The 13,357-nt window shown below is 32.9% G+C and overlaps 1 protein-coding gene across 2 annotated transcripts in view; it reads right to left on the reverse strand.

Moving 5' to 3' along the window:
- Positions 1-5,698: 5,698 nt before the first annotated feature.
- The window catches only part of LOC149832929 (squalene synthase 1-like), a 31,313-nt gene continuing 23,654 nt past the window's right edge, over positions 5,699-13,357 (reverse strand). Inside the window, exons 9-13 of one of the 2 annotated variants that reach the window (XM_090012649.1) lie at positions 8,194-8,269; positions 6,950-7,038; positions 6,347-6,438; positions 6,213-6,258; positions 5,699-6,133 (exon numbers count right to left, since the gene is read on the reverse strand). In XM_090012649.1, the coding sequence (XP_089868775.1) occupies positions 6,077-6,133; positions 6,213-6,258; positions 6,347-6,438; positions 6,950-7,038; positions 8,194-8,269 (360 nt within the window). In that variant the 3' untranslated portion in view covers positions 5,699-6,076. The remainder of the gene's footprint in view (positions 6,134-6,212; positions 6,259-6,346; positions 6,439-6,949; positions 7,039-8,193; positions 8,270-13,357) is intronic. The other variant, XM_090012650.1, reaches the window with a different exon arrangement.

Genomic DNA, 13,357 nt, shown 5'->3' on the forward strand with positions numbered 1-13,357 from the left:
AAAATATTCTCTCATATGTTACATGCATACAGAAAAAACTCAAACTTTAACTCATTACAAATTAAGAATTAAAATTTCTATAATCACAAATTATTTTCTGTTTACAAACTGTTTTATGTTCACAGAACAGTCTTGTCTAATTTTGTCTTTATAATAAAAAATTAGTCATAAATCATACATAATGAATTAAATGTTGAGTTTTTCACATTAGGTGGCTTGATATGTCTGATTTAAGCTCACAAAAACTTAGACTTAAATTTGATTCTAGTAGATAAATAAAAATCACATAATATTTGTTGTTTTTGTTATTTGACAGAACAAGTTTTAGAAAATTACTAATTCGTGAGCAACTTTTCTAATTTTTTAATTTCAAACAATGAGGAATCAATCTCCAAGATTTTAAATGTGTGTTCTTCCATATCCAGACTAATACACTTTAAAAATTTATCCATAGATCCTGAGTATTGGGGAGATATGATTTTTATAATTTTTTTCTATCTTCATAGAATCCCTGTTAAGACAGGATTCATGTGTCGACTTGCATAAGTCCTATATCTTAAAGCACAACTTATTTGAGTTTAGGATTTGGATTGAGAATGCTTTTATATGTCTGAAATATTCTCATAATTTTACAGAATTTATGGGTTCATGGTTTAGGAGAACCAAATTTATTTCGGATCAAAATACACAGAACAACATGCAATTTTCAGAAATCAAACAAGAACTGTATGTTTTTTAACAAAAATATCAAGAAAATACATCCAACGATTTTGATCCACTAAGAACACATCTAATTTATGCATGCAAACATTTAATCATGTTGTAAATACAAGAATATAATACATAACATGAATTTACATCCGAAATCAACTATTATTCTAAAGAGAACATATTTTTCTCAAAACCAGTTTTCAAAAAAGAATTATGGGTTTTCAAAACCTTTATACCCTACACAATATAAGTTCTTACATGTATTTAGGCCAATATATATGCTGATATGCATCTGAAGATCATCTCACGACATGCTCATGTAGTCTAACCCCATACACATGCATAAAGTTATGGTGAAACTAGCTCAAAAAGTTGGATCTACCGAAAGAACTCTCCCGAATTTGTATTCACCAATGGATCCTTTCTACAATATGCACCACCAATTGAGTAGCCACACTAAACCAACTCTTTCTTCTTTAAGGAGAGATGTGTGGGCTGAAGAAGAAAGAGGGAGAAAGAGATAAGGAAGTTGAAAAAGAGAAAGAGAATAGAAAACTAGGGTGTGTGTGGGAGGAGAGAGGTAAATACCTCCTTCTTAGAGCCTCTTTATGAGGTTTTCTAATCCCATAACTTAACTCTTGGAGCCAACCTTAGTCAATTAAAATTTCTTCTAAAATTATGAATCCTAGCTAATATGGGTTTCCTAAACAATAAGAAAACAATTAAAAAAACTCTAAAGCAAGAAAGTTGGTGGCGACATCCTACCTAGTTTGCCTTGATTACCTTGATTGAGTTTTTTCTCAAATGGGATTTCAAGATCAAGAAGAAGCCCATATAAAGGGGCGTTCCATCTTATGGGTCAAGTTTACCAATGCAATGCAAATTGAAATTCAAATCAAAATTGAAACTAAATCTCAAATTGAGATTCAAACTCAAATTAAAATTAAAATTTAAAAGTCACAAAATTTGAGACATAAATTTCATATTTTATTTATTATAAAATATTCTAAAGTGTTATAACTAGCCTTAAAAAAAAGGCCTTGATTTATTTGGTAGGAATTAGGGATAACTCATTAATGTCACCAAGTTGATGCCAGCATCACAAAACTCAAAACTCACGAAAAGATATTTCTTACTGCGAGGCTAAAGCTAGAATTACTGCAGATGGCACCTAGGATTTTATGCGAATGAACTCAGTGAGCAAGGCTATTTTTCTTTGCTACCTACAGAAAATGGTTAATAGAAACCCATCAATTTTGGATTATTAACCACACCGTCAACCGTTGTATATTAATTCATGGAGTCAGTTTTATGGGTTTTCTGTCTTTATATTTTTCAAATTTAGGGTACATTTGCTTTGCTGGCCATGTACAACTTCAAATCAAATGTGATTTTAGAGTCGTAAATGTGATCTGGATCCGTACGAGAATGCAAGGGGTCCTTTGCTCTTCTGATTTTGGTGCAAATGAGAGTCGGTTTTTCTAGCCCTATTGTCTCATGTATGTTTCAACATGAGAATGAGGCCAATAAAAGGCCAATCCAGATGGAATTCTTTTCCATCATGAAATAAACATCAAGCATCATGGTGAGAAAGTTTCATGCGGACACAAGTAGGCTCAGTTTTTCGCTCCACCTACCAATAACCTTTCATACCTCTTCCTTGTGAAAAGCTTCCACATGGAAAGGCCAGCTAGCAGTATTTTTTAGAAATTCCTGTCTAATCCATGAAAAGTCATTCCTTTGTGTGGGAATGAGACAAACAAAGCCTAAGTTGAAACGTCATACATGGCTTCCCTTATGATCTGTTGTTTTCCTCTTTTTTCTAAGTCGTTTCGCATCTCTCTATTTTGTTTTTCCACCAGTGATGTGAAAGGTCAAGTTTTACATGATATGAACTTGATCAAATCTCACCTCAGATGCCAAAATGCTATTCTTACAAGTTTCTTCCTGGCAGCACAATAATATGATGCATATTGCTTTTTGACCTTTTCGTATGTCGAATGTGCCAAGTTCTAGCATTTAATGCAGCCAGTGTGGAAAGTTGGTATTTCTAAAACTAAAGAAAATTTGAATGCATTTTCTGAAAGAAGATTTTCCATTGGTTTTATGGGTGGCAGCAAAGAAAGTCAGCCAGTTAGGACACATTTTCCAACTCACACAACCATCAAGGTATAATTTAAAATCTGTCATAGGGACATGCCATTTTGGCTGCATGAAAAAAGTTTGATAAACCATGAAAAAGTTTAAGGGCAACTTTGGTGAAGGTTAACCCTAGGTTTTTTGATAAACCATGAAAAAGTTTAAGTGCGTTAAACACTATTATTGAAAACTTAAGTGTATTTTTTATTATTGATCAAAATTTATCCGTGTTTTTGTTTCTAAAAAAATATGTTGCCAGCCGTTTGAATTGTTCAAAATATCATGATCTTTTCATTTTTTCTAAAGATGCAATTTTATCATATACCATTTACATCGTTGCCTTTAGAAAAACTTGACCATCTTTTACATTTTCATAGTTTTTCTACATAATTTCTTAAATTTTGACTTATTTATTTCATTATTTTTTTGCTAACAAAAATACATGAAATTTTTCAATTTCTCATGACACTAGGAAATTTGTAAACATTAAGGGTGTGTTTGATACACAAGAAAAAATAAAACACCTTTTGTCCATAGAGAAATTGTCAGTGGAGAAAAAATCAGAAACTTAAGGGTGTGTTTGAAAACGGGGAGGTTCCACTGGGGGAACTTCCTCTTCTTTTTTAGTGGAGCCCACACCCCCCATCAAACACAGAGGAAACATCCCCCATTGTTCTCCCGTTTTGGGGGAAATTTCCCCCCAAAATTGAAGGGAAAAAGTCACCAGATCCCCCCTCGTGATTTCCCCCCAAAGGGAAGATGCCCCCTAGGGGAACTTTCATTTTCAAAAGCACCCTAAGGGTCAGACTTTTTATCCTCAATTTCAAAGATATTTTCCCCCTCATAACATGCCCCAAGCACAACTTTTTTAAATGTGATGGCATCAATAGGACCCACAGCAAATGGGAATAAAATACAAAAAAATGATCTACCTATTCTTGAAATTTGGTGTGTTTTCCCAAATACCAAGAAATATGCTACAATTTCTAGGATATCTAAAAGTCATAGATTCCAAATTTATTTAAGACCATTTTACCTTTAGCATGATATTTTCCATTGACCTCTTTGATATTTGCAAATTTCTTTCAAATCTCCAAAAGATTAAAATCCAAGAAAAATTATATAATACTTTGTACAGACCTCCTGACATTTGCACAAATTTCTTGTAAACCTATAAAAGAATAAAATTCAAGTAAGAAGATTTACATGATATTTTGTGCAAACCTCTTTACATTTGAAAAAATTTGCAAATTTCTTACAAACTTTTTTTGAAAGATTAAAATCTAACTAAAGATATTTGTATGATATTTTGTGCGGATCTCTTGACATTCACATAAATTCATAAATTTCTTGCGGACCTCTTTGAAAAGATTAAAATCAAACTAAAGATATTCACATGATATCTTTTGTAAACCTATTGACATTTATATGCATTCACAAATTTCTTGTGAACCTCCTAGAAAAGATTAAAATCTAACTAAAGAGATTTACATGATATTTTGTGCAGACCTCCTAATATTAGCACAAACTTTTTACAAATCACTAAAAGATTAAGATCCAATTAAGGAGATTTGCATGATATTTTTTGGAGACCTCCCAACATTTACACAAGTATCATGTCAATCCCCTTAATTGAATTTTAATTTTTGAGTGTGATTGTTAAGAAATTCTCACAAATATCATATAAAGCTCCTTAGATGGATTTTAATCTTTTAAAGAAAGTTGATAAGAAATTTGTAAATGTATGCGAATGTCAAGAGGTCTACAAAAAATACCATGTGATCTCTTTAGTTGGATTTTAATCTTTTCAAAGAGGTCCGCAAGAAATTTATGAATTTATAAGAATGTCAAGAAGTCTCAAAAAATATCATCCAAATATCTTTAGTTGAATTTTAATCTTTTAAAAAAAGTTTGCAAAAATTTATGAATTTATGTAAATGTCAACAGGTCCATAGAAAATATCATAGAAATATCTTTAGTTGGATTTAAATATTTCAAAAGTGGTTTGGGAGAAATTTACAAATTTATGAGAATGTCAATAGGTCCACAAAAAATATCCTGAAAATATCTTTAGTTGAATTTTAATCTTTCAAAAGTGGTTCACAAAAAATTTGCAAATTTATGCAAATGTCATAAGGTCTGAAAAAAATATTATGCGAATATTCGTTGTTCGATTTTAATCTTTCAGAGGAAGTTCATAAAAAATTGTGAATGCACAAAATATCATGTGAATCTCTTTAGTTGGATTTTAATAAAGAGATTCACAAGAAATTTGTGAATTTTTGCGAATGTCATAAGAACCACACAAAATATCATGCAAATCTCCTTAGTTAAATTTTAATCTTTTAGAGAAGATTGCAAGAAATTTGTGTTTATTTTACGAATATCATCAAATCCACACAAAAATATAATGTTAATCTCCTTAGTTAGATTTTAATCTTTTAAAAGTTTGCAAAAAAATTGCAAATTTGTGTGAATGTGAAGAAGTCCGCACAAAATATCATATGAATCTTCTTATTTGAAATTTAATCTTTTAGAGGTTCACAAGAACTTTAAGAATTTGTGCGAATGTCAGAAAGTCAACAAAAAACATCATTTGAAAGGTAAAATAGTCTTAAACACGTCTTGAATCAATAATTTTGGATGTAGATAATTTTGATATATTTCTTGATATTTGCAAAAAAAAATGCGCCAAATTTTGAAGATAGTATGGTCATTTTCTGAATAAAATATCTCAGCGAATCTTTTTTTACCTATCAAACTTTCCCCAAGAAAAGCCAGTTTAGCAAAAGAAAAATTCACAGTTTAGCCAGTTTCATGTCAATGTGGGAAAGAGACATTTCTTTCAAGTTTCAAGCATAGTGGAAAAGATTGGATTGGATGTCATATCACGCATGCATATATCATGGTTTTTAGCTTGCCCTCACTTGGATTCAGGTGCCCTCTCAGTTTATAAGAATAATCAAATCTACATTCTCATCTCGTCCCTAAAAAGCGGTCATAATCCAGTGTTCATCTGATATGCCATGCAAGGAAACTTTCCAGTGCCTGGTACCCCATTTACTAGAAAGAAAAAAGAAACTTGATTCTTAAGCTTGTTACATGAACTTTGGTACAATCAATCATGAAGAAACTCTTCATTTTTGTGCTGCAACTCAACAAATAAAGTATGACATTCCATAATGAACAACGGAATTGAAGACTTCATAACCATCAGAGCCGATCATCAAATGGAGTATAGAAATGCAATCAACATCGCAAGGAGCATTATGACCAGCATCATCTGTCATCATAAGCAATGAAAATTGAGATAAATCAAGCAACACAACAAGAACTAGTTTCCATGAAAACTTGAAACTTACAATGAGCGCAGTTTGCTTTGATTGCTGCTCATCTACGTAAATTCGCCTGAAACAACAGATAGAACAAGACCATAATGACCATTCTGGACTAGTAAAGAATAGCGAAGTTCACACGGAGAAGGGAAGGTATAGACCTTTCTTTCAGTGACCCAGATGCCCTGCAAACGTTCTGTACCTTTTCTGTTAATTCAATTGTTTGTATAGCATTGGGATCATTCTTGTTAACCTGCAAAGTTGCACACCCTTCTTAAAAGAGTCTTCAGTTACAAAACAATGCCATTTTGCATGACTTGGTTAAGTCATTCATAGCACGCTGCACGCATATAAGCTTTCAAGGATCATAGAAACCCAGAGGAAATTATTGCAGATCATTGATCAGGTTAAGCACGAAAAAGAGATCAATTCCTCCGTAAATGAACTAACATATGAAGATGTTACAACGGGAGAAATTGCCAAAGACTACAGGTGTGCCATCGCTGCCTGTGTATGACTGTTATAGAACAAGATGATGAATTGCAAATGCAATCTCAAAGCAATTAACTATGTAATAGAAAAGATCGAAGAAAAATATGAAAGAAAAGAAAAAGCCATGGCAGATCGGAGAATCATTAGTGAACAATAAACCAGTTAATAATGTAAAAAATGTGACACAAATAAACATGTTTATTTAACAAAATCCAGGTTTTCAGAGGCTATAACATCACAAGATAAAATCTTATGAGAAAAAGAATGTGTACCTTGGACTGCAACAGGGAAGAAAAATCGAAAAAAGCACCATATACATCAGCCATCGTCCTAGTTTGGTCAACTACCTTAGCTACTAAACCTGAAAAACCATCAAAAGAATTTAGAAATGACAAACAGATTTATCTAAACAATTTTGCATGTGTTTTATAAGCTATTCGCTCTAACTAGCATTTTAAGCATCAAAATATTACCTCATTTTAAAAGAACATACCCTAATAACCAAAACTTGCATATATTATTGCTTCAACAAATTTGACACAAGTTGAAAACAAGAATGCCATATTTATCAAATATCAGAATCCTTTGGACTACATTTATCTCCACTCTTACGTTTTTCAAGAACAGTAGAACTGTAGAACCTTTATAAATTCCTGCAAACCAGGATACTTGGTTTTATTTATCCGGTATATAGCACCTACCTTTTGAAAGTACATCTTGTTTTTTGTTTTCATAACAAAAGTACATCTTGTTGAACATCCTCTTTTCATAAAAACTACCCAAAAGTTACAGATTCATGAACTTGTAATTATAAAATGGAAGACAGATGCTGCCTAAGATCATACATCAATAAGAAAACATATGTATGCACATACATTGTTTTCCAGTCATAAAAGTTTTTAAATATCAGAAATTAGAAAAGATTTATGGACTGTGCAAATCAACTAGGCCTCAGCTTAATAAAATCTGAACCTGGTGGTCTAAGTCTTAATTCAGCCTTTGAATGTTGGTACGGATGTACACTTTATGCCTAAATCCATCACCGCACTATATGTTTATTTTCCATTTTCTTCAACTAAGGCAATGGACATGGCTTATTTTAATAAGTACATGTATGTGTGCATGTGGGTGCTAGCATGTGCGTGTGCATGTATGCATGCACGATTTCACATACACATGCATGTGTACAACCTTTTCCACAGAAGTGTGATGCTGAAACATGTTTCATTATAATGAACAAAAACTGAACCAAAGTTGGTGATGTAGAAACTGCTTTAAACAGGTTCTTAGATCATGACATTTAGTTGATGATTTTTCTTTGCAAAAAAAAATCTATGAAGCTTTTGTCCATCTGAAGTGAATTCTGAGTGACAGTTAAGACAAGGCATTTATAGTTTGTAAAACAATGCACACCAGATCTATGCTACTCCAAGCTGCTAAAATGAAAAGCGTGCAAAATATTAATGATTTTGAAATGCATCTGAGTTATTGCATAATGATACGATTCATTTCTTACCACGTCTCATTTTGACAACTCCTTGGAAGACTTCAACCTTATTGTAGCATAAAGCTAATGTTCCGATAGCCATGATCTGAAATATGAACCAAATGTCAGTTTCCATGCAAGAAATCACCTGGTAAATAGAAAATTCAACCAACATTTCAGTAACATTTACAAAGGCTGCTGACCTGTTCAATCAAACAATTTATTCAATTTATGCACAAACTAGAGCCCTGATTGGATGCATTTATGTTTATTGTTTATAAACACTAAACATAAATGACATTTATAAATAACTAATATTAACTAACAAAAAGAAAAACCTTTGGTTGCAAAAATAATGATTGAAATCCACCTCCATTCGACCTGGTTGGTGTCAGCCATGTACTACCCAATGGCATCCCAAGAGAACAGCAGCATTTAGGACCCACACCACACCATGTTCTAACTCTCCATTTCCACCAGGACCATCATCATCCTAATAACCACCTCCACCAAAAAGTTCATCCCGACCAAGTTTGTGTAAAGAGTCTTTCACACAATCAAGTCTACAAACAACTTGACAAAACATACATTCACCCAATATGGTAAACCAAAATAGCATACAAAATGCTCCACAGCACAAACATAAGAATAGTGCATAAATGCACTTGAATCTGAATATGTGAGAGGTAAAACCCTCTACCTTTGTATATGAATTACAATGGGCATCATGCCCTTATTTATAGAGAGGTTACATGAGAGGAGCTATTAAAATAGCTGTTGGGATAGCTGTTGGGCTACTCCCAACAGCTCTAATTAGAGCCGTTGGGAGTAGCCCAACAGCTCTATTCAAACAGTCAACATTTTGACTGTTTGACAGAACCTGACAAAAAGGCTGTTGGCTGTTTTGACAGTCCAACAGCTCTAGTCAATTATGATTGTTTGACAAAAAGACAAAAAATAAGAAAGAAATAAAATTACAAAAATAAATAAATAAAAAAGTATTACAAGAATATAAGTATATACTTTAAATATATAGTTATATACATATATATATATATACATATACATACTCTTGTATTACGAAAAGTATGTATATATATATATATAAATATATATATATATATATATATATATATATATATTCAAGTATATACATATATATGTCATTTTCTAACAGTCTCCCTCAAACTTATGGTGAAATCACCGAAAGTTTGTCAAGTAAAAAGTTGAATCTTGGTGAGCATAGTGCCTTGGTGAAGAAGTCAGCAAGTTGATATTCTGTTGTCACATAGGGAAGATCAATAGTCTTCTTCAAATATTCTTCACGAACAAAATGGCAATCCATCTCTATATGCTTAGTTCTTTCATGAAATGTATGATTTCGAGCAATGTATATCGAACTCTTATTGTCACAGCACAATCTTGTAGGATTCTGAAGGTGAATCCCCATATCTGAAATCAGTTGTTTGAGCCACACGACTTCCATAGTAGTAGTTGCCATTGCTCTATATTCAGCTTCTGTAGATGATAATGACACCTTTTGTTGTTTCTTGCACCTCCATGAAATCAAAGATTCACCTAGAAATATACAAAAACCAGTTGTTGAGCGCCTGTTATTTGGATCTCCTCCCCAATCAGCATCAGAATATGCAATAAGATCTAAGGAGGAAGAAGAGGACAAAAAGACTCCCTTATTTATAGTGCCTCTGATGTATTTAATAATTCTCATGACTGCACTCATATGAGCTGATGTTGGAGCATGTTGAAATTGACTGGCTATATGTACAGCATGGGCTATGTCTGGTCTTGTAATACTTAAATACATAAGAGATCCCACTAGCTGTCTGAAGGGAGTTGGATTGTCCAAAGGAACTCCATCATCGGCTCGCATTTTCATTCCAACAATCTCTGGAGTATCAACAACTTTATCATCTGAAAGTCCTGACCTGTCAATAATATCTGAAGCAAACTTTGTTTGTGACAATATGTATCCTCGGTTAGAGTATGAAACTTCTATACCAAGAAAGTATGTTAGAAACCCAAGATCTGTCATTTCAAAAGAATTTTTCAAAAATTGTTTTACTTTCTTGATTCCCTCCTTGTCACTACCTGTAATTAACATATCATCAACATATAAAAGTAAAATTATAATACCAGCAGAAGAGTTCTTGATAAACAAAGCTGTATCAGTATAGCATGGTTTAAAACCATACCTTGTAATAACATTGTTAAAAGTATCAAACCAAGCTTTAGGTGCTTGTTTGAGGCCATATAATGCCTTTTTTAATTTAAGCACTTTACCTGAAGGAATTATTAATCCAGGTGGAATATCCATATATACTTCCTCATTGAGATTCCCATTTAAAAATGCATTTTTAACATCCATTTGAAATATATTCCAATTTTTAATAGCTGAAATAGCTACAAGCATTCGAACAGTGGTCATCCTGGCAACAGGAGCAAAAGTTTCTTCGTAATCTACTCCGTATTCTTGAGAATATCCTTTGGCAACTAATCTGGCTTTATGCCTTTCCAAGGATCCATCACTTTTGGTTTTTACTTTAAAAACCCATCTACAACCTATTGTCTTTTTTCCTATACGTAAATCCAGAATTTCCCAAGTATTAGCATCTTTAAGAGCTTCTAATTCTATGTGCATAGCTTTTATCCATTCAGGTAAATTTTTTGCTTCATTGTAACATGAGGGTTCAAAATATGAGTGGATAGCTATAAGACATGCTCTATGTTTAGGAGAGAATGAATCATAAGACACAAATTTATTTGGGATTCTTGAGGTTCGTTCTGATCTACGAATAGTGGTTTGTTCTGAAGGAATTTCTGATGCTTCATGATTACTTTGATTTACACCTTCATTGAATGCATTTCGATTTCTTCTAGTGTATACTATTGGTTCAACTATTGTTCTATTTTCAATAAGAGGTTCTACATAAATATTTTCATCATTAGACAATAGTTTGAACAAGAAAGAACAATCAGAGTTTATGTCTTCCGACATGTTTTCTTCAAATCCACTTTCATTTTCAACAAAATTAACATTCCTTGAAATGAGAAGTTTATCATTTTTGGTATCATAACATTTAAATCCTTTTTGTGTTTCTGAATAACCAATGAACGCACAGGAAATAGCTTTAGAAGATAGTTTATCTCCTTTATCATTCAAAACATAACATTTGCAACCAAAGATTCTCAGTCTTTGATAGTCAGGTTGATATTTGAATAATTTTTCAAAAGGAATTTCATTAGATAAAGTTTTGGAAGGCATCCTATTTATAAGATATACTGAGGTTAATGCAGCTTCGGCCCAAAGATTTTTTGGAACATTTTTAGCAATAAGAAGAGTTCTTGTAGTTTCCATAATATGTTTGTGTTTCCTTTCTGAAACTCCATTTTGTTGTGGGGTTCTAGGACATGATCTTTGATGTAAAATTCCTTCATTTTCTAAAAATTGTTTAAACTCATTTGACAAGTATTCTCCTCCAGAGTCAGTTCTGAGAATTTTGAGTTTACTTTCAAATTGATTTTTAATCATGTTATGGAATGTTTTGAAGGTTGCAAATACATTTGATTTATACTTAAGAAAGTAAATCCAACAATATCTAGTGAAGTCATCAATAAACACAACATAGTAGGATAATCCGCCTTTAGAGGCTACAGGAGCAGGACCCCATACATCCGAATGAACTAATTCAAAAGGCATTGAGGAGTAAAAAGTTCTTTGACCATAAGGCAAGACTTTCATTTTACCAAGTAAACATTCTTTGCATTCAAAATTATCTTTACAAAGATTCTTGGTAATAGGTACAAAATTTAATTTTCTTATATTTGGATGCCCAAGTCTATGATGCCAAGTCCGTATGTCTTTTGTTTGGGCAGTGTTGCAAAATGATTCCTTTGGAATACAAAGGAAATCCATATAATAGAGATCTCCTTGCTTAGAACCTTCCCCAATCAATTTCCCGGACTGGCGATCCTGCACCCAACATTTACTTGATGAGAAAATGACATCATATCCATGATCCGAGATTTGAGAAACAGAAAGTAGATTAAGATGAAGTTTTGGTATAAGTCTTATTTTCAGAATATAAAAGTTGTTATGTTTTGACAAATCATTTTTAAAAATTCCAACACCCTCTATTTCCAAGGCAGTACCATCGGCAGTGGAAACAAATGATGCATTTGAATTAGGTTGACATTCGGATAGTATAGTTCTATGTGGGGTCATATGAAAAGAAGCTCCTGAATCAAGAAGCCAAGAGCACATACCAGGAGTAGAAGAGGTTGCAATGGCCGCTCCTGAGGTAGATCCTTTAAGCAGTGGTTGTAATGCCTCCGTCAGTTGAGATAATGATTTGGTGAGGTCTTTGAGATTCAAAGTATCTTCATCTTGTTTTGATGGTGCAGCCGCAACACGCTTTTCTTGAGGCCTATATTTGTATCTATGACATTAAGGCCTAATATGACCGGGCTCATTACAATTATGGCAAATGATTTTTGATTCTCCTCGATTCTTATTAAAATGAGGAGGTTTATATGGCTTGATATAGTGTCCTGGTTTTGATGCGGCAAGTGCGCAATACTCTTCTTGACCATTGCTAGAAGTAGCAAGCACACTAACATTTTTACTCATGTTTAGCCTAGTCTCTTCTCCACTAAGTTTAGTGAGAATCTCATGAATATGAGGAGGTGATGAAGATGATAGCAAGGAGGCCCTTGTTTGTTCAAACTCGGGTCTCAAACCATAGAGAAAAGCGAAAAGTCTCTCTTCTTCAACTTGAACTCTCCGCATTTCTATACACTTTCCTTCCCATTTGGGTTCAAATTGGGCAAGTTGGGTCCAAATGGAAGATAACTCCATAAAATAATCTCTTATATTCTTATCTCCTTGTTTAATGTTTCTAACTTTTTCTTGGAGATAATACTTGTGAGCCATATCTTTTTCGGTAAACATACCTCTAAGATATTCCCATGTTTCATTTGCCTTTTTGTAATACAAAAGGTTTGAGGCAATTTTTGTCTCAACTCCACTAAGCATCCATGAAAGAATTTTGGCATTTTTCATTTCCCATTCATCTAATTTTTTGTAGTATTCTTCCATGGCTTTGTTTTTTTCTTCAAGACTAGTCTCAACGTCATTTTCACCTAATGTAATTTTGGGAGTGGGTTCAAGAATAGT

Source organism: Nuphar pumila, chromosome 7 (assembly GCF_984573655.1).
Source record: "Nuphar pumila chromosome 7, dmNupPumi1.hap1.1, whole genome shotgun sequence".
Taxonomy (NCBI): Eukaryota; Viridiplantae; Streptophyta; class Magnoliopsida; order Nymphaeales; family Nymphaeaceae; genus Nuphar; species Nuphar pumila.